The following is a 23,936-nucleotide window of genomic DNA, read 5'->3' as shown; positions in this document are numbered from 1 at the left end:
GGGGATTCCCGTCCACACGGCCTTCCTGACCCCGTCTTCTGAGCCGTGGATCCTGCTGCCGCAGCCACCACCTCCCCAGCGCCCCCTCTGTCCACAGAAAGAAGTGCAGATCAAGTTCCACGTGCTGCTCACCTCCTACGAGCTCATCACCATCGACCAGGCCATCCTGGGCTCCATCGAGTGGGCCTGCCTCGTGGTCGATGAGGCCCACCGGCTCAAGAACAACCAGTCCAAGGTAGGCCCTGCTGGCCACAGGGCTCGGCCCCCGGCCTGCCCGAGCCCGGCGCCCGCTGACGCGCCCTCGCTGTCCCCTAAGTTCTTCAGGGTCTTGAACAGCTACAAGATCGATTACAAGCTGCTGCTGACGGGGACCCCCCTGCAGAACAACCTGGAGGAGCTCTTCCACCTGCTCAACTTCCTGACGCCCGAGCGGTTCAAGTGAGTCCCTGCGGGGCCCTGGGAGACGGGGCCTGAGCTTGCCGCCCGTGAAGTGGCCCAGCAGCCTTGCTCCCCTCGAACGGTCTCTTGCGGGAAGCGGCGTGGCCCATGCCAGGGCCCCTTGTCCTACCCCGAGGCAGCTGACCTGTGCTGGCGTGGGCTCCCCTCTCCCTGCCCCCAATCCCGATTCCCTGTGCACGGGGCCTTGGCCTTGGCCTGCTCCTGGCGCTTACCCCGGCTTGTTGCTGCAGCAACCTGGAGGGCTTCCTGGAGGAGTTTGCTGACATCTCCAAGGAGGACCAGATTAAGAAGCTGCACGACCTGCTGGGGCCGCACATGCTGCGGCGGCTCAAGGCTGACGTCTTCAAGAACATGCCGGCCAAGACCGAGCTCATCGTGCGCGTGGAGCTGAGCCAGATGCAGAAGTGAGCGGCCGGCTCGGCCTCCCCAGCACCCAGGCCCGGACCCGGCCGTCCACTCCCTGGGGGTGGGCGGGCGCTCAGCCCCTGTGCGCCCTGGCTCACCCTCTGCCACGTGGGCCCCCCTCTGAGTCCACTGACCTGGGCTGAGTTCCAGCAACGTCCCCGGGCTCCTGGGCCTCCCCTGGGGTGTGTGTGTGTGTGCGCGCAGGGCGCTCGGCCAGCAGCCCAGCCTCCCCGAGGAGCAGGCGGCGCCCGGGGTTGGGGCTGGCCCGGCCCTGGCCCCTGTGCAGCCCGCCCTGCCCCGCCCTGCCCCACTGCAGGAAGTACTACAAGTTCATCCTCACGCGCAACTTCGAGGCGCTCAACTCCAAAGGGGGCGGGAACCAGGTGTCGCTGCTCAACATCATGATGGACTTGAAAAAGTGCTGCAACCACCCCTACCTCTTCCCCGTGGCCGCCGTGGTAGGTCCCCCCCATGCGGCCGCCGTGGTAGGTCCCCCCCAATGTGGCCGCCGTGGTAGGTCCCCCCATGTGGCCGCCGTGGTAGGTCCCCCCCATGCGGCCGCCGTGGTAGGTCCCCCCCAATGTGGCCGCCGTGGTAGGTCCCCCACATGTGGCTGCCGTGGTAGGTCCCCCCCCATGCTGCCGCCGTGGTAGGTCCCCCCCCATGCGGCCGCCGTGGTAGGTCCCCCCAATGTGGTTGCCGTGGTAGGTCCCCCCATGTGGCCGCCGTGGTAGGTGCCCCCCCATGCGGCCGCCGTGGTAGGTCCCCCCATGTGGCCGCCGTGGTAGGTCCCCCCCATGCGGCCGCCGTGGTAGGTCCCCCCCATGCGGCCGCCGTGGTAGGTGCCCCCCCGTGCGGCCGCCGTGGTAGGTCCCCCCCGTGCGGCCGCTGTGGTAGTTCCCCCCCATGTGGCCGCCGTGGTAGTTCCCCCCCATGCGGCCGCCGTGGTAGGTCCCCCCAATGCGGCCGCCGTGGTAGTTCCCCGCCATGCGGCCGCCGTGGTAGGTCCCCCCCATGCGGCCGCCGTGGTAGATCCCCCCCATGTGGCCGCCGTGGTAGTCCCCCCGCCCCAACGCGGCCTGGGCCCACCTGGGTTTTGTTGAGACTTCTGAGCGCCCCTGCTGGGAAGGCTGGCTCAGCTCCGACGCTGGTGACGCTGGTGACGCTGGTGACGCTGGTGCTGCGTGCCGGAGGCCGTCTCGGGTCTCTGACTTCCAAGGCCCAGGGCGGGGCCGGCGGGGCTGGGAGCCACGGCGCCTGCAGCCACGCACGCTGGCGTTTGTGCCTCGTGCTCCGTGGGGCGGACAGGCAGTCCGCTCCTCCCGCAAGGCCCCCCTGCGGCTTTTGGGGTGCCGCCGGGGTGGCGAGGGGAGCCGCCCACACCCCACTTCTGCCGCGTCTGCAGGAAGCCCCCGTCCTGCCCAACGGCTCCTACGACGGCAGCTCCCTGGTCAAGTCGTCTGGGAAGCTCATGCTGCTGCAGAAGATGCTCAAGAAGCTGCGGGACGAGGGCCACCGCGTGCTCATCTTCTCCCAGGTGGGCGCCCGCCCCAGCGCCTGGGGCTCCCTGCCCTCCCCTCCCCTCCCTGCCCTGCCCTCACCCCCAGCTCCAGGAGCTCCCCCTGCAGGCTGATCCTGAAGTGCCCGGGCAGCTCTGCCCGTGGCTCGCATCTGCCGCACACCAGGCTCCGTGCTGGGCTCACGGGCCCAGCTGATTGGGGGTGCCCCGCCTCGAGCTGCCCTCTGGGGTGGGACACACGGGAGTGTCCGCTGGAGGCCTCGGTGATGGGCCCCAGGGTGCTGGGGCTGAAAGTGCCCCCCCTCCGCGGGAGGGGTTGGACCCAGCAGTCCCAGTGCTCAAAGCCAGAGTCGGGGGCACGGCTCCTTCACGCACAGAGGTCACCAGGAGTCACCTGTCGCTGCCTGTGCCCGCTGACCGCCCCCTGGGCTGAAGCCCGCCCGGGGCAGACCACGCTTGGGACCAGGAGCGGAACCGAGCCGTCCCGCGGTGCCCTGGCAGCACTGCCAGCAGAACGCAGGAGTCCGCGAGGGGCCCGGAGAGGCCAGGCAGAGGGAGCAGGGCGGAGACAGCCCTGCCCCACACCCGGAGAGGAACTGGATGCCGAGGCGTCTTAGAGACCACAGTTAGAATCCAAAGGAAAAGACGGCCCGAGGGAGCTTTACATCCACGTTTAGGCTCCTCAGCGATCACAGAGCGACCAGCGCCCATAGATAGAGAGCGGTTACTTAGGCAGGAGCAGGGAGGTCACGGAACAGGAGCAGATCAGACTGCGCAAGCCGTCAGCAGGACCTGGACGCACGGGGCCAGCGTGAGGAAGGCCCCTGGCCGCAGCACGGAGGGCCGGGGTGCAGGCGGGAAGGACCCAGGGGCTCTCAGGAGGCTCCGTCAGTCGCCCCATGGCCGCTGCCGAAGTGAGGGCGGAGACGATGGAAGAGAGGATCCGTGAGTCTGTAGACCTGGGGAAAGGCGCGAGGTCTTGGGTCTGGGGTGAACACCAAGCAAGATGAGCCCCACCCGCCTGGCTGGGGAGCTGCAGGACCTCCCCTCTGGTTCCTGCAGAGCCGGTCTGAGCGGCAGCGACAGCGACAGGTGGCAGAGGCAATGGCACGGCCTGTACACCGGACAGCCAGGGCGAGTTTTGTTTCCAGCTAAACCAGCAAGAACGAAGGGGGAGATCCGCAGGGCTCTGGGGGCTCAGGAGGAGGGCGAGGGGGAGATCCGCAGGGCTCTGGGGGCTCAGGAGGAGCGGCCTTTCATGTCTCACGGGGAGGAGTGAGGCCAGGGAGAGCACCATGCAGGAGGCGCTGGTTCAGCTCCTAGGCGCTCAGGGCGTGGGTATTCCGGGAAGACAGGTGCGTGGCGTGGCCGAGGGACTGAAGGAGTGTAGGTCTTGCAGAGGGAGCCCGAATGTAGGCGAGCCCCCCCCCTCCGTGTGGCACAAGCCGGTGGGGAGGGGCCACACCCAGGCTGACTTTGGCGGATGCCAAGGGCATGTGTGGGGCAGGCCTGGCTCCGAGCGGGGGCGTCCATCTCCAGGGTCCCGCGTCAGCCTGCCCGGGGCCCAGCTGAGTCCGCACTGAGCAGACAACACGCTCCTTCCCAACTCCGTGGGGTCCCCGTGGGCCACTCCCTCCATGGCAGCCCTCACGTGTCCCTGTGCCCGGCAGATGACCAAGATGCTGGACCTGCTGGAGGACTTCCTGGAGTACGAAGGCTACAAGTACGAGCGCATTGATGGCGGCATCACCGGGGGGCTGCGGCAGGAGGCGATCGACAGATTCAACGGTACCCCTGCCCCCGCCCCTGCCGAGCGCTCTGGCTGCGGCCCCGCCCCCTTAGGTTGCACTGCACAGAGAGAGAGAGAGAGCGAGAGCGAGAGAGAGAGAGAGAGAGAGAGCGCCTGTAGCTGCTGGCCACTCTGCAGATGCTCTAACAGCTGGGGCCGAGGCCGGGAGCCTGGACTCCATCCAGGTGACCCACACGGGTGTCAGGAGCCCAAGTGCTTGGGCTGTCATCCGCTCCCTCCCCAGAGACATTAGCGGGACCCCAGATTGGAAGCTCAGAGTAGCCAGGGCGTGAACCAGCACTCCAAGAGGGCTTGCTGCGGTGGCTTAACCCGCCGTGCCACACCGCCTGCCTGTGCCACACTGCCTGCCCCGGGGCCCCATTCTGGCCTTGGATCTATGCCAGGTTCTTCTCCTCCCCCTCTCCCTCCCCTCCCCCACCCCTCCCCCTCCCTCTCCCTCTCCTCCTCCTCCTTTTAAATAAAGATTTATCTGTTAAAGTCAGAGTTACAGAGAGAGGAGAGACAGAAAACCATCCGCTGGTTCACTCCTCAGATGGCTGCAGTGGCCAAAGCTGGCCCGGGCCAAAGCCAGAGCCAGGAGCTTTTGGTCTTGCCTGTGGGTGGCAGGGGCCGTCCTCTGCTGGTTTCCCGGGTTATCAGCAGGGAGCTGGATCGGAAGTGCAGCAGCCGGGATTCAATTCGGCGCCCACATGGGTCGCTGGCGCCGCAGGTGGCAGCTCTACCCGCTTTGCCACGGCGCCGGCCCCAGGCCATGTGCTCGGCCAGACCCCCAGTTATTGCTCTGTGAGCCGCCCCATAAACGGCCGAGGAAGGCAGGCCAGTCCTTAGGCCCCTTGATTTAAAAGCTAGCAGGGTTCATCCAGGGACACTTCCTAAGGGCTTAGAAGGCATTACCTGTTCTGAATGGGGCCAGAAATGGGTGACAAAGGCAGACGGGGGAGGGGGAAGAAGGTGTCACCTTTGTCACCGAGGGAAGCTGGTGCTGAGGCCTGGCCGGCACCCGAGGGCCTCCCCTGCTGACCGCAGGCAGGCAGTGCTGGACAGCGCCTGCAGCCCCGGTGGTGGGTCGGGCTCCGCCCCCTGGGGTTCACGGCCGTCGGAGCGATAGCCACAGGCGCGGTTTCTCCTGCCCACTGAGGCCAGAGAGGGGAGGAGCGAGGGTCTGCACTGCAGGCAGAGGTGGCCGAAGCGTTGGGCCCACCTGGGACCTGCTTGCAGCTCCAGTGGGTGCTGTGGTCGGCGAGGCAGGAAGAGGCAGCTGTCCTGGGACAGGCTTGGGGACGGGGCAGGACGGGGACCCGGGCCCTGGAGCTGGCCCCTGAGTCCCGAGTGTGTCCGTGGCTGGGAGGGGCCGGGGGTGGGGACACCAGGGGCCAGGCTCTCCAGGGCCTCACGGTGGCTGCCCTCCCCAGGGCACCCTGTGTGTGCAGTTTGGTCTTTGCTCACCTGGGCATTGAAGATTGGCTCCCTCCTCCTCTGCTTCCCCTCGTGGGGGCTGGCAGGGGGCAGCTCTGGCCCCTGAGCTCAGGGGTGGCCGCCTGTCTGTGCTGGGTACCACCCGACCCTGCCTCTGCCCGGGGCCCCTCGTGCCCTCCCCCCCACTCGCCCACCCTCTCATCCTCAGCCCCCGGGGCTCAGCAGTTCTGCTTCCTCCTCTCGACCCGGGCGGGCGGCCTGGGCATCAACCTGGCCACGGCGGACACCGTCATCATTTACGACTCGGACTGGAACCCGCACAATGACATCCAGGTCTGTGCCCCCTTCCCCGGGCCCCCACCCTCTCCACCCTGCTGGGTGCTGGCCGTGCCGCCCGCCTTCCCCTGCTCTGTGGTGCCTGGGCGGTCTCAGCCCCAGGAGGGACCCTGGTGGTGAGTGGCGGCCCAGCCCACTCTGCAGCTCCCACTGTAGCGAAGAGGAAGCGCCCAGAGGGCACACAGAGGCCAGGGAGTCAGCCTGGCGGCCGGACCCTCGTGCCGCGCTCCCCATGTGTGCTCACGCGGCACGTGCGTGCCCAGGACGTCGCAGGCGTGACCCCCGCCACGGCGGAGCCCAGCTGGTGACCCCCGGCCCCGCCCCGCGCAGGCCTTCAGCCGTGCCCACCGCATCGGGCAGAACAAGAAGGTGATGATCTACCGCTTCGTGACGCGGGCCTCGGTGGAGGAGCGCATCACGCAGGTGGCCAAGCGGAAGATGATGCTCACCCACCTGGTGGTGCGGCCCGGCCTGGGCTCCAAGTCGGGCTCCATGACCAAGCAGGAGCTGGATGACATCCTCAAGTTCGGCACGGAGGAGCTGTTCAAGGATGACGTGGAGGGTGGGCCTCGGTGCCGCGGCGTGGGGGGGCGGGGGCGCTGGGGGCCCGTGGGGCCCCCTGCCGGCCCATGGCGCCCGGCCTGGGTCCGGAGGCCGGGGAGTGCGGCCCCCGAGCTCTGCCCAGCGCCGGCGTCTTCCCTGCAGGCATGATGTGTCAGGGCCAGAGGCCGGCCACGCCCATCCCTGACCTCCAGTCCTCCAAGGGCGGGGCCCTGGCCGCCAGCGCCAAGAAAAAGCATGGGAGCACCCCCCCAGGTAGGGGCGCCCCTGAGCCCAGCCCCCCGCTCATCCTCTGACCCCGTGGCTGCTCCGGGGGAGCGGGGGAGTGGGGCTGTTGGCACGGCGCCCCCTGTCTGGTCACGGTCCGGGCACTGGGCCCCTGTGCACCGCACCGCACCCTGTCTGCCCCCAGGCGACAACAAGGACGTGGAGGACAGCAGCGTGATCCACTACGACGACGCGGCCATCTCCAAGCTGCTGGACCGGAACCAGGACGCCACCGACGACACGGAGCTGCAGAACATGAACGAGTACCTGAGCTCTTTCAAAGTGGCTCAGTATGTCGTGCGCGAGGAGGACGGCGTGGTGAGCCCCCACCCTGGCCTCAGCCCCGCCCTCCTGCTGTGGGCCCCGCCCCTCCCAGAGGGAGGGCCTCAAGGTAGGCACACTGGAGAGGGAGGGGTGGAGGCAGTGCCAAGGGGGCTATAACCGCGTGGCCCAGCCACTGCCTTAGGTCATCCACAGGCATGCCCCGGGCTCCTGGCTGCAGCTTCCCCACGGCCTCCCAGCCAACCTTCCTGGAGTGGAGAGACCTGCCCCCCCCCCCTCCTGGGGTCTGGGTTCAGGTCTCCCCAGCCCTGCAGAGGGCCCACAGCTGGCCTCGCTCACCCGCCCCCTTGTTCCAGAACACGCCTGCTTAATCATCGCCCTGCACCCCACACTTCCTGTGAGCTTGTGAGCTCCTGGTCTCTGGACGGCCCCTCTCGAGCCTCCTAGGGCAGGGGCTGGGCCTGGTTCAACTCTGTAACCCAGGGGTTGCACAACACCAGCGAATGTTTGTGGCAGCACCGGGGGCAATCAGGGAAGGCTCTCTGGAGGAGGCGGGCCTTGTCCCTGGCCTCGCCCCGCCAAGCGCCTGTGCCTGTGTGCGGCCCCAGGAGGAGGTGGAGCGGGAGGTGATCAAGCAGGAGGAGAACGTGGACCCCGACTACTGGGAGAAGCTGCTGCGGCACCACTACGAGCAGCAGCAGGAGGACCTGGCCCGCAACCTGGGCAAGGGCAAGCGCATCCGCAAGCAGGTCAACTACAACGACGCCTCGCAGGAGGACCAGGGTACGGGGCCGGGCGGGGGGCAGGAGGACCAGGGTACGGGGCCGGCGGGGGGCAGGGGGACCAGGGTACGGGGCCGGGCGGGGGGCAGGAGGACCAGGGTACGGGGCCGGGCGGGGGGCAGGAGGACCAGGGTACGGGGCCGGGCGGGGGGCCGGGCGGGGGGCAGGAGGACCAGGGTACAGGGGGCAGGGGGACCAGGGTGCGTGGGGGCCGGGCGGGGGGCCGGGCAGGGGGGCAGGGGGACCAGGGTATGGGGGCTGGGCGGGGAGCCAGGCGGGGGCAGGAGGACTAGGGTACGGGGGCCGGGCGGGGGGCCGAGCGGGGGGCTGGGGGACCAGGGTACGGGGGCCGGGGGGCGGGGGGCCGAGGGACCAGGGTACGGGGGCCAGGCGGGGGGCCTCGCAGGAGGACCAGGGTATGGGGGCAGGGGGACCAGGGTGCGTGGGGGCTGGAGTGTGCGGGGGGCAGGAGGACCATGGTGCGTGGGGGCTGGAGTGTGCGGGAGCCAGGGTGTGTGGGGGGCTGAGGGCCGGGGGGTGGGGTAGGGCACAGGGGGCGTCAGCCCAGTGTGTGACCTTGGGTGGTGGCCGGGCCCTGGTGGCCCCCACAGGCTGGGCCGGTGGTGGTTGGCGTGCTCGGTGGCCTCTGTCGTCGCCGTCCGTCGAGTGTGGCCCCGAATGTGCGAGGGCAGGGGTGTGCGGGGGGCAGGGGGACCAGGGTGCAGGGGAGCTGGGTCAGGGGCTAGGCTGGGAGCAGGGGGACCAGGGTGTGTGGGGGGCTGGGGGCCGGGGGGTGGGGTAGGGCACAGGGGGCGTCAGCCCAGTGTGTGACCTTGGGTGGTGGCCGGGCCCCGGTGGCCCCCGCAGGCTGGGCCGGTGGTGGTTGGCGTGCTCGGTGGCCTCTGTCGTCGCCGTCCGTCGAGTGTGGCCCCGAGTGTGCGAGGGCTCGGGTGGGCTTCTGCTCACACAGCTCGCGCCTCCGCAGAGTGGCAGGATGAGCTCTCGGACAACCAGTCGGAGTACTCCATCGGCTCCGAGGACGAGGACGAGGACTTCGAGGAGAGGCCGGAGGGCCAGAGTGAGTGTCCGCGGGGCGCTGCGGGGTCCCTCTGGGGACGGCTGAGGGAGGCCGTGCTGGCGGGGTGGGGGGCTCGGGCAGCCCTCGGTCCCCGGCTGAGGGCAGTGGCGGCTGCCCCCAGGTGGACGGCGGCAGTCCAGGAGGCAGCTCAAGAGCGACAGGGACAAGCCCCTGCCACCTCTGCTGGCTCGTGTCGGCGGCAACATCGAGGTGGGGCCTGCATCCCTGCTGCCCTGGGAGATGGAGGGCTTGCCCGGGGCGGGGCCATCGGCTAAGCAGGAGTCGGGGGTGGGGCAGACCTGCTCCCTGGATCCCCTGGTGAGGCCTTGTCCCGTGCCCCCCCCATCTGATCCGGGCTCTTACCCGCTCCCCGCCCCGCCCAGGTGCTGGGCTTCAACGCCCGGCAGCGCAAGGCCTTCCTGAACGCCATCATGCGCTGGGGCATGCCGCCGCAGGACGCCTTCAACTCCCACTGGCTGGTGCGCGACCTGCGGGGGAAGAGCGAGAAGGAGTTCAGGTAGAGGGGCTGTGGGCGGTCCCGGGGCGAGGCTGGGCAGCCCGAGGGGTCTCTGGTGGTCTGGACTGGGCTTCCGGCGCTGGGCGGGGCCCAAACCGGCCTGCGTGCGTGGGGCCATCGGGGCGAGGGCAGTCCTAGGGGTGCCCACGCTGTCCTTTGCCGGGGCCCTGACCCAGCAGGCTGATGATCCCAGGCAGGGGTCCCCGGGGGTCCTGTGAGGCCCATCGGAGGGTCCTTGCTGGGCCCCCGTTCCCTGAGCCCCGGCCCCCCCACCCCCCAGAGCCTATGTGTCTTTGTTCATGCGGCACCTGTGTGAGCCGGGGGCCGACGGGGCGGAGACCTTCGCGGACGGCGTGCCCCGGGAGGGCCTCTCCAGGCAGCACGTGCTCACGCGCATCGGGGTCATGTCGCTGGTTAGGAAGAAGGTGGGTGAGCAAGCCTCGGCCGGGCCCTGGGCCGCCCCTGGGGTCAGTGGTCAGAGGACAAACGCTCGGCTCAGGTCACAACCCGGGCAGGGTGGAGGCCACACGCTGGGGCACAGGGCAGGGGACACACGGGGCCGGCTGGGGAGGGCAGTGTGTGGCTTGGCCTGCCTCTGGCGATGCCGCGGCCCTCAGCACTGATCGCACCCCCCTCGTGGCTGCCCTCCAGGTCCAGGAGTTCGAGCACGTCAACGGGAAGTACAGCACCCCTGACCTGGTCCCCGATGGGCCCGAGGGCAAGAAGCCCGCTGAGGTCATCTCCTCTGAGCCCAACACGCCGGTGCCCGCCAGCCCCGCGCACCTCCCGCCGGCCCCGCTCAGCCTGCCAGGTCTGGGGCCTGGGGTACCCTGGGTCCGGGCAGGGCCGTGAACCCCAGTCCCCTCCCTTCCCCACAAAGGCCGGCCTCAGCCCTCAAGGAGCCTGCACCGAGGGAGAGCTGCTCGTTACAGCTCGCAGGTGCACGGCCAGTGCTGCCCAGTGCCTCCTTGGGGCCGTGCTCCTGTGACCACTGCTGGGTTCCCACCCACCCAGGCCAGCCCGCCGCCTCCCTCCCGTGCATTTGCCCGGCCGGACGTCTCCCGTAGGTGCAGTCGGCAGCTGCAGCCTTCTGTGTCGGGTTGGTCTCCCAGTGCTGTGTTCAGGGCTCGGCCCGGTCCACCCTGCGAGGCTGGGTCTGCTTCCTCGTCCGTCCGCGGGTGGGTTTGGGTTGTCTGCTGGCGATTCTGAATCGTGGGATGAAGACGCGCGTCTGTTGGGTGTGTGGTCGTATTCCCAGTTCTCTTGGGTACAGACCTGGAAACGGAATTCCCGGGTCCCGGGGTCGCTGTTCGACCTTCTGAGGAGTGTGGCAGGCCTGGGTCAGAGTTCCAGCGTCTTCAAATCGCCGTCGCCACCTGGGCTTTTTATAAAAAGCGTTTATTTACTCAGAAGGCAGAGAGAGAGAGAGAGGGAGAGAGAGAGAGAGATGTTCATCCGCCGGTTCATTTCCCAAATGGCCGCGACAGCCGTGTCTGGGCCAGGTGGGAGCCAGGAGGCAGGAGCTCCACCAGGTCTCCCACGTAGGAGGCATCCTCTGGTGCCTTCCCAGGCACGTTAGCAGGGAGCTGGGTCGGAAGCGGAGCCGCCGGCGCTGGTTGCCGATGTCTCGGGCGGTGGCTTGACCGGCTGCACAGTGCGCCGGGCCCTGCTCCCTGGCTGTGGATCCCAGTGTCCTGGTGGCTGTGCAGCGTGCTTGGGTTTGGTTTTCCTGTTGCTGTGGGTACCGAGCAGCTTCTCGTGTGCCTCTCTGTTTGCGTGTCTCCCTGGACGCAGCGTCTCTGGAGCCTTTGCCCGTTTTTAATCAGATTATTCATCTCCAGGTATTTAGTTGGACAGAGCCTCTTCCCTCAGTCGGGCCCCCAGGCCCGGGGCAGACACACCCATGCCCAGGCCACAGGGGAGGCACAGGGAGGCCCTGGAGGCCCGTCCTGCCCCTCGGCACAAGCGCGCCCTTTGGAAGTGGTCCTGGCTGGGCCCTGAACTCCGTGTGTGACCTCGGGCAGTCCCTTAGCCCCGTGTTTTCCCATCTGTGACATGGGCTGTCATGGCGCCCACCTCCCAGGGCTTCCTGGAGCCCCAAGCTTTGCTCAGTGTGACCGGAGCCAGGGCACAGGCCACTCACCAGGCTGAGAGCTGGGAGCAGCCCACTGTCCTGGCTCCCAGCCCGGCAGGGGAAGCCCTGAGTCGGGCTGGCCCGACTGACATACCTGGGGCTCCTGCGCATTGCCACCTGGCCTCCTGAGGGCCGAACCCTCCCTCTCCTGGGAAGCCCAACCCCAACCCCTGCCCTGCCCCCTGCCCCCTGCCCCCTCCCCCCTCCTGAGCCACCTGTCTGACCTCTCTCCTGAATCCTTCAGACAAAATGGAAGCCCCGCTGGGCTACGTGGATGAGAAAGAGCTGGGGGTGCAGAAGCCAAAGAAGCCCCTGGAAGCCCAGGTACGGGAGGTGCTGGGGCCAGAGCTGTGCAAGGGTGAGGCGCAGCTGGGTCTGTGTCCTAGGCTTCGTGGACAAGGGTGGGAGGCCAGGGCGTGGGGTCCCCAGCCCACTCCCGGGAGGGCCCTGGTCCTGCAGCTCCCCAGCCTGCCCTCCCTAGGCCCTGCCAACTGCCCTGGACAGAGCGGAGAGTGAGGACAAGCACGAGGGCTCGGACAGCAAGGAGAGAGCCCGGGAGGAGCGGCCAGAAGAGACGGAGAAGGCCCAGCCCTCCCCGGAGCAGCTGCCGAAAGGTAGGGCCTCCCCCAGGCCTGCGCCCTCACGCTGGAAGTCAGGAGCTTCTTCCAGGTCTCCCACGTGAGTGCAGGGGCCCAAGGGCTTGGGCCATCTTCTACTGCGTTCCCAGGCCATAGCAGAGAGAGCTGGACCGGAAGTGGAGCAGCCGGGACCAGAACCGGCGTCCACATGGGATGCTGGTGCCTCAGGCCAGGGCGTTAACCCGGTGGAGTTCTCCCTCGCGGGTTAAGATACTGTTCCTGCCGTACTGCGGAATGCCTGTGCTGCCGACCAGGCTGCTGCCGTGTAGCTCCGGCTCCTTTGCAGGGAATCTTTCTGTAGAATTCTAACACTGAAAGACTGACTTTCGGGTGTTACCTCTGTCTTCGGTGGTGACAAAACTTGAGCGATGATTTTGTTTGTCCTGCAGACTCCCTGTAAAGTACTCAAAAATTCTTTACTGATTTATTTGAGAGATGCAGAGAGAGAGAGACAGATCTGCCATGCTCTGGTTCACTCCCCAAATGCCCACCACGGCCAGGGCTGGGCCAGGCTGCGCCGGAGCCCGGACTCCTGGTCTCCCACATGGGTGGCAGAGCCCCGAGCCCTCGAGCCTTCGAGCCCTGAGCCCCGAGCCCCGAGGCCTCTCTGCTGCCCCCAGGTCTCCGTGGTCTCCACGGCAGGAGGACTCCTCTTTCCCAGAGCCCACCACGCTTGGGGGCCGTGAGCGCAATTCTAAACCCTCCCGGCGCGAGGCCACCTCTGTCCTCCGTGTGTTGAGCCAGGAGCCCCCGGTCCCGGGCCCTCCAAGCCTCTTCCTGGTGTCCCACAGCCGCTGCCTGGGCCCACGCCATGGCAGCTGGTGCCTGGTGTCCCACAGCCGCTGCCTGGGCCCACGCCGTGGCAGCTGGTGCCTGGCCGACTTTACATCCCCTTCGTTCCTTGACGATGTCCTGGCCTGCTCGTGAGCGCCCTCGGGTGCCTTCTGGGTGCGCTGCACCTCGCCCAGCATGGCTGGGCGCTGCAGGCGGTTCCAGTCCATGACGGCTGGTGAGGTTGGTGGCATCGCCAGTCCTTGTCCTTGTAGTGGGCGATGGGCCACTGCCCGAGGGGCCTGGGGGAGGGGTTCGCCCGGCCCCGCCCCCAGAGGCGCTTTCTTTGAGGGCACCCGTTGCATGACTGGTAGGGTCCTTGTGTGGGCAGCCAGCGGCTGGCCCAGGACCCTCTGCCTCCCCACCCCCGCCCCTTCCGTCTCACAGAGGAAGTGCTTCCTGACAAGGAGAAGGCCCTGGACAGGCTGGAGCTAAGCCTGGGTCACAGCAGAGGGGACAGCAGCGACTTCAGGCCAGGTTTGACACTTTTCCGCGCTCCGCCTCGCCTCGCTTGGTCCCTGACGGGGCCACCTGCACCTGTGCCCTGTTGGCCCCACGCCCTGACTGGAGCTGGCAGGTGGGAGCCCGGATGCCAGCCCTCAGAGCTCGGCGACGCCCACCCTCTAGGGGACGGATTTCCCCGCCCAGCCACCGGGAGCGGGCGGAGAGCTGGCCTGGAGGGTTTGGGGGGTCAGCCAGAAGCTTTTCATGCCTCTGGGCTCTAGAATGTTCTGGAACATCTGCCTTCCGCCCAGACTTCGAGGAGCTCTGTCGTCCTTGGACCCGGGTCCTGCCCTGCTCCCAGCTGCTCTTCCTGTGGTGGGGGCAGGGCACGTGGGCCTGGAGCCAGGAGGGCGGGGGCTGTGGGTGTGCCAGAGTCCTGCTCCACGGGAGCTCCGTGTGCTTCCCGCGGGCCTTGGGTCCCCAGCACTTGGTAGACAGAGGCCCCCGGGCAGTGCCTTCTGGGCGGGAGCTTGGATGGGCCCTGTGCCCCCACAGATGGCACCAAGGCTGAGGAGAAGGAGCCCAGCGAAACGCAGCAAAACGGGGACAGAGAGGACGAGGAGGAGGGGAAGAAGGAGGACAAGAGTGGGAAGTTCAAGTTCATGTTCAACATTGCGGACGGCGGCTTCACGGGTACGGGGCGGGGCTGGGGGGTCCCAGGAGGCTGGGCAGGGGCTTATTTTATACTAGAGCGTGAGTGGGTGCTGGGAGTCAGTGCTGGAACAGGGAACCTCCGAGGGGGCGGCCATGGCGGGCAGCGAGGCAGAGGGGAGAGCGGGGGGCGCCGCTCCTTCCGCTCACTCGGCCCCCTCCCCAGAGCTGCACACGCTGTGGCAGAACGAGGAGCGCGCCGCCGTGTCTTCGGGGAAACCCTACGACATCTGGCACCGGCGCCATGACTACTGGCTGCTGGCCGGCATCGTGACGTATCCTTGGCCCCTGCCGTTCTCGCGGGACCTTGGGGGGAACCCTCCCGCCGCCTCTTGCAGCGAGACCACGCCCCCTGCGTCTGTTGTCCCCTTGTCGCTTCTCTGGGTGGCTCCCTTATAAGGACACCCAGGTCCACTGTGTCCACTGGGTCACGCTCACGGGTTAGGGCTTGAACGCGTCCATCCCCGGGGGACGGGGGTGACAGTGGTGCTGGGGGGGCCCTGCCAGCATCTACTGGCCCAGTGTGCCCGCCTGGCCGCCGAGGGTAGACTTGCCTGGGCGCGCACAGCCCGGAAGCCGGCCCTGGGGTCCCCAGTCTGCTCCAGCCACCACGTTTGCCCTTGACCACGCCTGCCCAGGCACGGCTACGCCCGTTGGCAAGACATCCAGAATGACCCCCGGTACATGATCCTCAACGAGCCCTTCAAGTCCGAGGTCCACAAGGGCAACTACCTGGAGATGAAGAACAAGTTCCTGGCCCGCAGGTTCAAGGTCAGCCCTCGTGGGTGCCGGAGGCGGGGGTGGGGCGGGCAGCGGGAGCTCCCGGAGGACCTGGGGCAGCGACCCCTCCACTTACGCCAGGGCCTGGACAGCACCGGGAGCCGGTCGGTTGGTCAGTCAACAGGCTGGCGGCACGCTCGCTCTGGGCCGGGCCGTGCTGGGTGTCCCCATCCTGGGGTCACGGGGTGCAGAGGACCCAGCCCGGGGAAACCTGCGGGAGATTGAGGGGAGCTGGGGGGGTCTGCCCTCCGCCCGCCCCTCTGCTGGTGGAGGCGGGGCAGCGCTGCCCGGGCCGCCCACGCGCACCCCCACCCCCGCAGCTGCTGGAACAGGCGCTGGTCATCGAGGAGCAGCTCCGGAGGGCCGCGTACCTCAACATGACCCAGGACCCCAACCACCCCGCCATGGCCCTCAACGCCCGCCTGGCCGAGGTGGAGTGCCTTGCCGAGAGCCACCAGCACCTGTCCAAGGAGTCCCTGGCCGGGAACAAGCCTGCCAACGCCGTCCTGCACAAGGGTGCGTGACTGGGCACAGGCCGTCCTGGGAGACCGAGGCAGGCCCTGGCGCAAGGCTAGGTGGCGCAGTGACACTGGGCGGGGAGACCAGAGCTGTCTGGGAACCCGCCTCCAGCCGCAGTGGTGGGCTGGGCCGAGGACCTCCCGGTGGTGGTGGGGGATGGGCTCTGAGGAGGGAAGCCTAGTGTTGGGTCAGAGCTTCTGCCAGCCCGGAGGGGCCCCTGGGAGGAGTGCTTGGGAGAACCTTGCTGTCTGCTGCTCTGTGGAGCGCCCCCTGGTGTCAGCTTCTGGGAGTGCAGCAAAGCCCCCTAGTGAATAAGCAGCAGCACCCCAGCAGCCCGCTGCTCTGTGCAGCGCCCCCTGGTGTCAGCTTCTGGGAGTGCAGCGAAGCCCCTACCCCTGCCCTGCGGCCCTCTGTCCTCCTACCCCACAGCCTTTATTTTTGTAAACTAAGTTCTCTCGATGAAACTGAAATATTTATTTGAGAGGCAGAGGTAGGAGGGGAGAGAGAAGAGTGCGCGTGAACGAGCCTGGGCCCCGAGCTGGAAGCTGGGGCGGCAGCCCGGGTCTCCCAGTCGGGGCTGGGAGCCGAGTTGCTGGGGCCGTCAGTGCTGCCTCGTGGGCACCCAGTGGCCGGGCTGAAGGCCCCGCCCGCCCCGCAGTCCTGAACCAGCTGGAGGAGCTGCTGAGTGACATGAAGGCCGACGTGACGCGCCTGCCCTCCATGCTGTCCCGCATCCCGCCGGTGGCCGCCCGCCTGCAGATGTCGGAGCGCAGCATCCTGAGCCGCCTGACCAACCGTGCCGGGGACCCCACCATCCAGCAGGTCAGGTCCTGCGGTGCGCCCTGGGCCCCGGGCCGCCGCCGGCCTCGGGGTGTCCCTGGGGGGGTGCTGGGGGGCGGGGCGGGGTCAGCGCCTGTCAACCTGCGTCCTTGCCCCCAGGGTGCCTTCGGCTCCTCCCAGATGTACAACAACAACTTTGGGCCCAACTTCCGGGGCCCTGGACCGGGAGGGATTGTCAACTACAACCAGATGCCCCTGGGGCCCTATGTGACCGGTAGGTGCCCGTCCACTCCCGGGCAGCATGCACCGCGGGGCCCGCCGGCCCGGCCTGCCCGCTGCCCCGCCGCCAGGCCAGCCGCGCCCCTCTTTCTCCCGGCAGATATCTAGCCGTCCCCGCGACTCCCCTCTGTTGCCGCACTCCTTTCCAGCTGAGGTGAGGCTGCTGCTGCGTGTGCCGCCATCCTGCCTGGCAGGTCTTGTCCCCACGCCCGCCCCGGAGCCACTGGACTGGAGCCCCCCCAAAGACGTGGGGTGTGCCCAGGCGGGAGCCCTGTCCAGCCTCCACTGCCCACCCCTCCCCAGGAGGTGGCTGAGGGTTTCTGGGGTGTCACTGGCTAGGAGAACCTGCCCGGTCCTCGTGAGCACTGTTGTTGGGGGTGGGTACAGGTGCCCGAGGGGCTTCCAAGCTGGCTGCCCGTGGATGCCTCTTCCTGGGGTGCTGTTGGGCACTCGGGTGGGCGACAGTGGGCGTGGCTGTCACCGGGAGCCTGTGCACCCTGAGCGCCGGCGTGGGCCCCCCACCCCCGTCTGCCTCTTGCAGCCAGGCCTGCCGGGCCCCCTGCCCGACCCCCACGGGAGAGAAAAGCTACTGCCTTTTTAGGAGCCCGGGCCACCTTGGGACCCAAAGGGGAGCCGAGCAAGGCCGTCACTCGGATGGGACCCAGCCTGGCGGGGCCAGAGTCCAGAAGTGCCACCTCGTCTTGATTCAAGTGTTCTTCCACGCCACGCCACGCCACAGCCACGCTGGACGCGCCCCTCGGCCACCTTTTCCGGGTCGGCTTCCTAGAGATTTCATTTATTTGTCTGTCTTCTGCACTTTCCTATTGAAGACTGGAACGCGTTTGTCTTGGTCCAAAGTTGGGTGACGTGGGTGGCGTCCAGCAGATGCAGACCACAGCACGCACAGCTCCTTGTCAGTGGGCTCCGGACCCCCGGGGAAGCTCCCTGGGGGCCCCCCGGGGCCGCCTGCGAACTCAGCCCAGCTGGGGAGGGTGCAGCCCTCAGTGTGCCCCCCCCCCCCGTCCTGCCTGCCTCTCGTGCTTCTGCCCGGGGCCTGGGTGGGTCGGGTCCTGGCATGGCTTGAGCCCACCCGGTATGTGCTGTGTCTTTGGGGGGGGGGGGCTCTTCTGTCAGCAGGTGTCCCTGGCCCAGTTGGAGGCCCCGGGTGTGCGGCGCAGGCTGCAGCGTGTGCTCCTGTGGGGGCGGGAGCCTGCCTCAGCTTAGAGCCCTGCAGGAAGGGGTTTGGGCCTTGCAGTGGGCTGGAGGCATGGTGATGGGCGGGCAGGCGATAGCTCCGAGGTGGCTCTGGGGTGGCCCGGGAGAGCGTGGCCTGCCCTGTGCCCTGGGAGGCCTGCCCTCCCCTCTGGGTTCAGACCTCCCTGGGCGCTGTCTCCTGGGCTGCTGAGGCCGGGACACACCCCTGCCCCCTTTTCCCTGGAGAGGCCCTGGTCCCGGCACTTGGCTGCCTTCGCCGTGTTCTCTGGGAGAGAGGGTTGCTCCGCTTAGGGCAGGGGCTTTACCTGATGGCCGCAGACCCCACCCAGCCAAAGCCCCCGGTGCTTCCTGCTTTGTTTGCTGCTGTGAGCACCCGGAGTCGGGGACCATCTGCTGAATCTCCTCTCTCCTCCCCCGCCCCGCCCCACCCCAGCCCTGTGCACTGGGAACCCTGTACACCAGGTTGGGGCAGAGAGCCCTGGGCGTGGCTGGGGCGGAGCCTCTCTCCAGCCTTGTCTGTGGGTGCAGTGGGTGGGGGGCAGGCTGGGCCTGGGGGCCCAGGCGGGGGAAGAGGTGTGCAGGACACAGGGGGCTGGACCGGGCAGGACTCACTGGCTGGTCTTGTGGGCACCCGGGCAACTGGCCCTCCTGGAGCCCCAGCCGGCCCTGTGTGTGCTGTGCTTTCTCTGACCCCTCGAAGCCCCTTCCACCCGGGCTCCGCACACAGCCTCCACGGCCCTGACATGGTGGTGGTCCCTGGAGGTGGAGGGGCTGCTCCTGCCCCACGTGGGGTTGGGGGTCACGCCAGGCCCGTGGGGTTCATCTGGCACCACCTCTGTGGTGTGTTGTGCTTGCCTGGTCAGTGCCACGCCAAGGTGACCACGGTGCGCGCATCCCCCGGCCTGGCTTGTCACGCTCTGCTCCCCGCAAGCTGGCTGGCCGGCAGCCTTGGGCTGTCCCGGTTGGAAGCAGTGCCCGCCCGCACTGCAGGTGGGCAGGAGCCTGTGTCTCCCCCCCTCCACCCCAAGGCCCCTGCTCTTCCTGGGAGCCGGCTGCCCCTCCCTCCCTTTCCAGCCTCTGGGCTGGAGGCGCCCCCTGCTGGCCAGGCCCCAGCACCTTCAGGCCTCGCGGGCTGGGTAGCGGGATTCTGGTTGACTGTGGAGACAGGCTCTGAAGGGTGTTTTCTTCTTGGTTTCTCAGTTATCTGCTGCCAGCAGCAGGGGCGGGGCGGGGCTGGGGTCTGTGACCTGGGCGTCTTCTGTGAGGTCTGGAACCAGGTCCTCTGACTCCCCAGGTGCCGGTCGTGGCATTTGGGTTTACCCTGTCGCTGTTTAAACCAGGGCCATGTGGGGCCTTGGCCAAAGGTCTCGAAAGGCTCTCAGGGGACAGGGGTTTGGCTGGGAAGCCCCTCGCATGCACCTGCCACGATGTGGGTGTGTCTCCTGGAGCCCAGTGGGCTGCACGTGTGGCTGCTCCCAGAGGTGGGCCTGGGCATCACCAAGGACCCCTGCCTGTTAGGGCTTCCTTCCCGGGTGGCCCCGCCTACACCAGGGGTTGACCAAGGCTTGGCCCTATTTTGCTTTGGGGACCTGTGGGGGCTGTAGGGGGCCTTGGGGACCTGGGAGACAGCAGCCCCTGGAAATCAGGCAAGTGTGGGTCCCGCGGAGCTTTGGGTGCGGTGGGGGCGGGGGGGGGCTCCGCTGGGGGAGGCTGACAGGCCTCACCGTCCTTGGTGGCCTGGCCAGGGCCGGGGTGGACGCTGCCCCCAGGGCTCTCCTGTGCAGGGCACAACAGCAGTGGAGGCCCCCGCCCTGTCCCCCCCACCCCGACGTCTGGGAAGATTACAGGTTGTGGCACGGATCAGCCCAAAGTCACTGGCGGTGTTGTGTTTATGGGTTTTTTTCTCCTTAATTTTCAGATTTTTTTTTTTTAAACAAAGTATTTTTTTAGGTGCGATAACCCAGGAAGGGCCCACTGGGTGTGTGTGTGTGTCCTGAACCCACTGCCACCGCTCCTCGCTCGCCCCCAAGCACTGACGAGGGGGCGGGGTCTGTGTGTGGCGGTAGCAGACCCCGCCCCGCCCCAGGGAGGGGAGGGGGCCTGGGCTGGGGCGCTCTGGGCGGGGTCCCCGCAGGAGCAGGGCGGAGCTATGGAAGCGGAGCTCCCCGGAGTCGTGACCCGGAGACCACAGCCAACACAATCACCTTTCCTTTGTACTCTGTGTGTATGTTTTGGTTTTCTGTGTTTTAATAAATCCTTTGGGAAAGGATTGACTCCGTGGTCTTCCACTCACCGCTGGGAGCAGGGATGGGGGTGGAGGTGTGGCTGCCTTGCACCTGGGGAGGTCCCCTGGGGGGAGGAGCTGGGGTGGTGCCCCTCCCACAGCACCCACAATTGACAGCACACGGTGCCCCCCAGACCTTAACGCCTGTCACCATGGGAACAGCAGCTGGCGGGGTCCCCTGAGTACAGCAGGGGAGGTGGCCCTGGGAGGGGCGGGGGGCGTGTCTGACCACCCAGTACTGCCTGCTCAGGCCCTTTGCCTCTAACCTGCTCCTGGCCATGGGGATCGGGAGGCCCCAGTCCTCGGGTCCCCGTGGGTGGGGGTCTTGCTGTCCCCGGGAGCAGTGCTGACCCCAGGAAATGACAACAGTGGAAGCGAGAGAGTGACGGGCTCGGGTTTATTGTGTCATTCCACCGGCGCGGCGCGGCGTCTCTGTCTTGAGTCTCGCGTGGAAGCTCGAGGCGTCTGGAGGTCTCTGCCTAGTGGGGGTGCGGTGAGCTGGGGGCCACAGTCGTTAAAAAAGGGGGCAGAGAGCACATTATTCACACGGCTGGATGAGGACAGAGGGGAGGGCGCCCCGCCCTTCCTCAGGACCTTGGACCTGACCAAGGGGCTGCGATGAGCAACCGTGGGGGCTCTGCATGGCAGCAGGGCGGGAGACCCTGCCTCACCGCCTGCCCGGGCCGCCTCCTACGTGGAGCACCCCTGGAGGGGGACTGGCCGGGACACACTGGGCTGCAAGGTGAGGGTGGCGGGTGGTGGGGCCCACAGGGTGGCTGCGAGGGGGAGACCTGGCGTCCCAGGCCTGTGCCGGGCCTTGGAGAACAGGAGCCGGCTCCTGCGTTTCTGGCTCTCTGTCCTTGGTCCGGTCCCTCCTGGGCCCACTCCGTCCCTCCCCAGCCACCCCGCTGTGAGGTCGGGGGGAGCAGCACCCCAGCCATGGAGAAAATGGAAGAAAGAGGCGCGTGCAAGTGCCGGCCTGGCGGCTGCCCGGGTGCCTAGACCGTGGCTGTGGCTCCCCAGGGGCCCACACGCAGCCAACGGGAACTCAGCTTTACTGGGCGTGGCCCTGGGGGAGCCCCAGCCTCGACCTAGGCACCACCACATTCCCTGGTCCATCTTCCAATGGGCGGGACCAGGGGCTGGCAGTGTGGAGGGCCCAGCCATGCTCCCTGCCAGCGGGGGTGGGCCCTGTGGCCCTTCTGGCCTGCCTGTCCACACCGCAGGCTGGGCCTCCACTGGGAGGGATGCTGCCCCTCCCCACACCCCCAGCTGGCTTCCAGCGATGCTTGTCACAGGCCTCGATGGAGACCTGGGGCCTGGTCCATGGGGAGGGGTAGGGGTCCAGACTCCAGGGTAGGCCCCCAGGTGGAAGGAGTGGAGGAAGCCAAGTCCCCCCACTCCTCTCTTCCCCTGCCTCCCCCATGGCCAAGTTCCCAGGCCCCAGTCAGGGCCAGGACCGGGCAGCAAGCCCAGGGAGGGGCCTTCTCAGAACAGCAGCTTCTAAGGGCCAAGCAGGAGCAGGTGTGCCTGACCCGGGGGTGTGCCGTGAGGGCAGGAGCAGGTGTGCCTGGCCCGGGGGTGTGCCGTGAGGGCAGGAGCAGGTGTGCCTGCCCTGGGGGTGTGCCGTGAGGGCAGGAGCAGGTGTGCCTGGCCCGGGGGTGTGCCGTGAGGGCTGGAGCAGGTGTGCCTGGCCCGGGGGTGTGCCGTGAGGGCTGGAGCAGGTATGCCTGGCCTGGGGGTGTGCCGTGAGGGCTGGAGCAGGTGTGCCTGGCCTGGGGGTGTGCCGTGAGGGCTGGAGCAGGTGTGCCTGGCCTGGGGGTGTGCCGTGAGGGCTGGAGGCACAGCTAGCTCAGGGTGCTGCAAACGCTGGGACTCGGGACCTCAGGGCTGGGCAAGCCTGCAGACTTCCTGGCATCAGCGTCCCAGCTCTGGTGGACCCTCTGCCCTTCCTGCCCCAACCCTGCTCCTGTCTGTAGGCCGGGGTGCAGGTGTGGCCAGGGGGATGACCAGTGCCGGCATCTCTCCAGAGACTCCCTGGGCCTTTTCCTGCACTGTGGGGCTGCTGCTGGGGGTACAGCAGCATGGAGGACCCCAGGGACCCTCCCTTACTGAGGGGTCCTCCCTGGAGCCCACACCCAGACCCCGGCGCACAGTAGAGCCTGGGGTGGGGGTGTGTAGAGGGTGTTCACCAGCCACGAGGAACTTGGCCTTGTGCGCGTGGGGGCCCTGCCTTCTGCCACTTCCCACCATGTGGTCAGCAGCCTCAGGGCCTTTGGGGGCCCACTCTACCAGGCCCCTGCTAAGGGATCCGAGAACCCTCCTAAGCACGCGGGGGTCTCCATGGATGTGTGTCGGGAGATGGAGAGAGACGATGTGGCATTGGGCTGGAAACCAGAGCCCCACACGTGTTGTGGCTCCTGTGCTGCCGGCCAATCACCCTGGGTCCCTGGTCCCGGCCAGCAAGGGTGGGGTGGGGGCCAAGGGCCGGCTCTATGTGGAGCAGCTAGCGGCAGGGAAGGGTGGGGGGAGAAATCTGAGGTCAGGCCCAGCGGAAAGCACCAGAAGCCCTTGGAAAGTGGGGGGATGAGTGGCCCTGCCCTGCCCCAGCGGCCAGGACCCTGGCAGAGGCGGCCCCAGGAAGCGCCAGACCCCTGTTTCCAGGCGGGGGCTCTCGGCAGAGGAGAGGCCAGCCCTGCCTGCCCCGAGGACCCCAGCAGGTCTTGGCCTGGCCATGACTTGGGGAGTGTCCGTGAAGGGCTGTGGCTGGGAGAGAACTGGGTGGCTTCTTCTTGGAGGATGAGCAGAGGCGCCAGGTGCGGGCGGGAGCCCTGGACGCCCTGTGGAACGGCTGTCTCCCGGCACCGACCCCACGCGGGCCGGCGGAGCGGTGGGTGGTGTCTGCGGCGACTCTGGAGAGTGGTTCCTGATGACGACGTGGCGTGGTGTTTTCTCCGGATGCAAACCACACTCTGCACTTGGCTTCAGGACAGCGTAAGCGAGTGGACAGAGACTAGGAGGGGCACGGACACTGTCCAGCAGGCGGGTGGGCGCCGCTTAGGACCTGTAGTCCTTTTTGCTGTAGGGTTTATTGCCCAAAATACTATCGATCTCGTGGGTGATGGAAGAGGACAGTTTTGGGAGGACCTGCATGCAAACAGAAAGGCTCTCAGAACCCGCCCCCAGGACCCAGTGGGCAGCTCTTCCCAGCATCCCGCTGGCCTGGCTGGGCCACACCCTGTCACACCCCGGCCCCACTGGAAGCAGAGTCCACGTGGCTTCCTTGTTTCAAAGGTTTGGGGCAGACAGGAAGCATATGTGGGGTTCTATTCTCCCCTTCAAACTCCAGGCAGCTGTAGAACCTTCCAGAAGGGTGGTGATGGTGGCACAACATGCAGATTCCAGGGCCTGACTTCCAACTGCCTTCTCCCAGCTGTCCCTGCCTCAACAGCCGGCAACACCAGCCTTCCAGGTGACAACCCCGGGCCATCATCGGATGCTTGCTCTCACCCCCCAGTCCCACAGCCCCCCTCCCAAGCACCCAGGATCCACCCATGGCTCCCATCCCAGCTCCGTGACCATCTCTCCCCCAGGGGCGATATCACTTCCCACCAGGCCTCTCTTCCCCCAGCCTCCCCACCGAGCTGCCAGAGAGAAGCTCCGCGGGAGCTGCCCCTCCTCTGACCAATCCCTCCGGGCTGCGGCTCACTCAGAAGCAAGACCCCAGGCTTGGGGGCAGGGCAGGCGCTGTCTCACGGGACCTGCCCCCTTCGGGGCCTCTAACGCCACTGTCCGTGCTGCCTGGACGCTTCTGCCGGAGTATTTTCAGGGCTCACTCCGCACCTGTTCAGGACAAGCCCACCCTGCAGCCCCCTTAAAACCGGGGCCT

General features: G+C 67.8%; 2 protein-coding genes across 6 annotated transcripts in view; one reads left to right on the top strand and one right to left on the bottom strand.

Annotated features, from left to right (window-relative positions):
* Positions 1–17,518, top strand: part of CHD5 (chromodomain helicase DNA binding protein 5) — a 50,645-nt gene extending 33,127 nt beyond the window's left edge. The window contains exons 16-42 of the mRNA XM_062193077.1: positions 98–235; positions 317–438; positions 690–863; positions 1,181–1,322; positions 2,270–2,401; positions 4,054–4,171; positions 5,818–5,942; positions 6,276–6,507; positions 6,651–6,761; positions 6,919–7,091; positions 7,664–7,838; positions 8,823–8,915; positions 9,037–9,125; positions 9,299–9,432; positions 9,713–9,857; positions 10,084–10,243; positions 11,811–11,890; positions 12,048–12,180; positions 13,423–13,512; positions 14,035–14,172; positions 14,357–14,465; positions 14,829–14,961; positions 15,291–15,486; positions 16,148–16,311; positions 16,429–16,543; positions 16,649–16,702; positions 17,150–17,518. Coding sequence (XP_062049061.1) covers positions 98–235; positions 317–438; positions 690–863; positions 1,181–1,322; positions 2,270–2,401; positions 4,054–4,171; positions 5,818–5,942; positions 6,276–6,507; positions 6,651–6,761; positions 6,919–7,091; positions 7,664–7,838; positions 8,823–8,915; positions 9,037–9,125; positions 9,299–9,432; positions 9,713–9,857; positions 10,084–10,243; positions 11,811–11,890; positions 12,048–12,180; positions 13,423–13,512; positions 14,035–14,172; positions 14,357–14,465; positions 14,829–14,961; positions 15,291–15,486; positions 16,148–16,311; positions 16,429–16,543; positions 16,649–16,656 — 3,429 coding nt within the window. The 3' untranslated portion in view covers positions 16,657–16,702; positions 17,150–17,518. The remainder of the gene's footprint in view (positions 1–97; positions 236–316; positions 439–689; positions 864–1,180; positions 1,323–2,269; positions 2,402–4,053; positions 4,172–5,817; positions 5,943–6,275; positions 6,508–6,650; positions 6,762–6,918; positions 7,092–7,663; positions 7,839–8,822; positions 8,916–9,036; positions 9,126–9,298; positions 9,433–9,712; positions 9,858–10,083; positions 10,244–11,810; positions 11,891–12,047; positions 12,181–13,422; positions 13,513–14,034; positions 14,173–14,356; positions 14,466–14,828; positions 14,962–15,290; positions 15,487–16,147; positions 16,312–16,428; positions 16,544–16,648; positions 16,703–17,149) is intronic.
* Positions 17,519–20,436: 2,918 nt separating this feature from the next.
* KCNAB2 (potassium voltage-gated channel subfamily A regulatory beta subunit 2) overlaps positions 20,437–23,936 on the bottom strand; it is an 85,815-nt gene continuing 82,315 nt past the window's right edge. For 4 of the 5 annotated variants that reach the window (XM_062190339.1, XM_062190341.1, XM_062190340.1 and 1 more), the window contains one exon: positions 20,437–23,194. In XM_062190339.1, coding sequence (XP_062046323.1) covers positions 23,105–23,194 — 90 coding nt within the window. In that variant the 3' untranslated portion in view covers positions 20,437–23,104. The remainder of the gene's footprint in view (positions 23,195–23,936) is intronic. The other variant, XR_009865888.1, reaches the window with a different exon arrangement.

This window comes from Lepus europaeus, chromosome 5 (genome assembly GCF_033115175.1).
Source record: "Lepus europaeus isolate LE1 chromosome 5, mLepTim1.pri, whole genome shotgun sequence".
NCBI lineage: Eukaryota > Metazoa > Chordata > Mammalia > Lagomorpha > Leporidae > Lepus > Lepus europaeus.
Note: the sequence above shows the minus strand (reverse complement) of the source record. Positions and strands in the feature narration are given on the sequence as shown.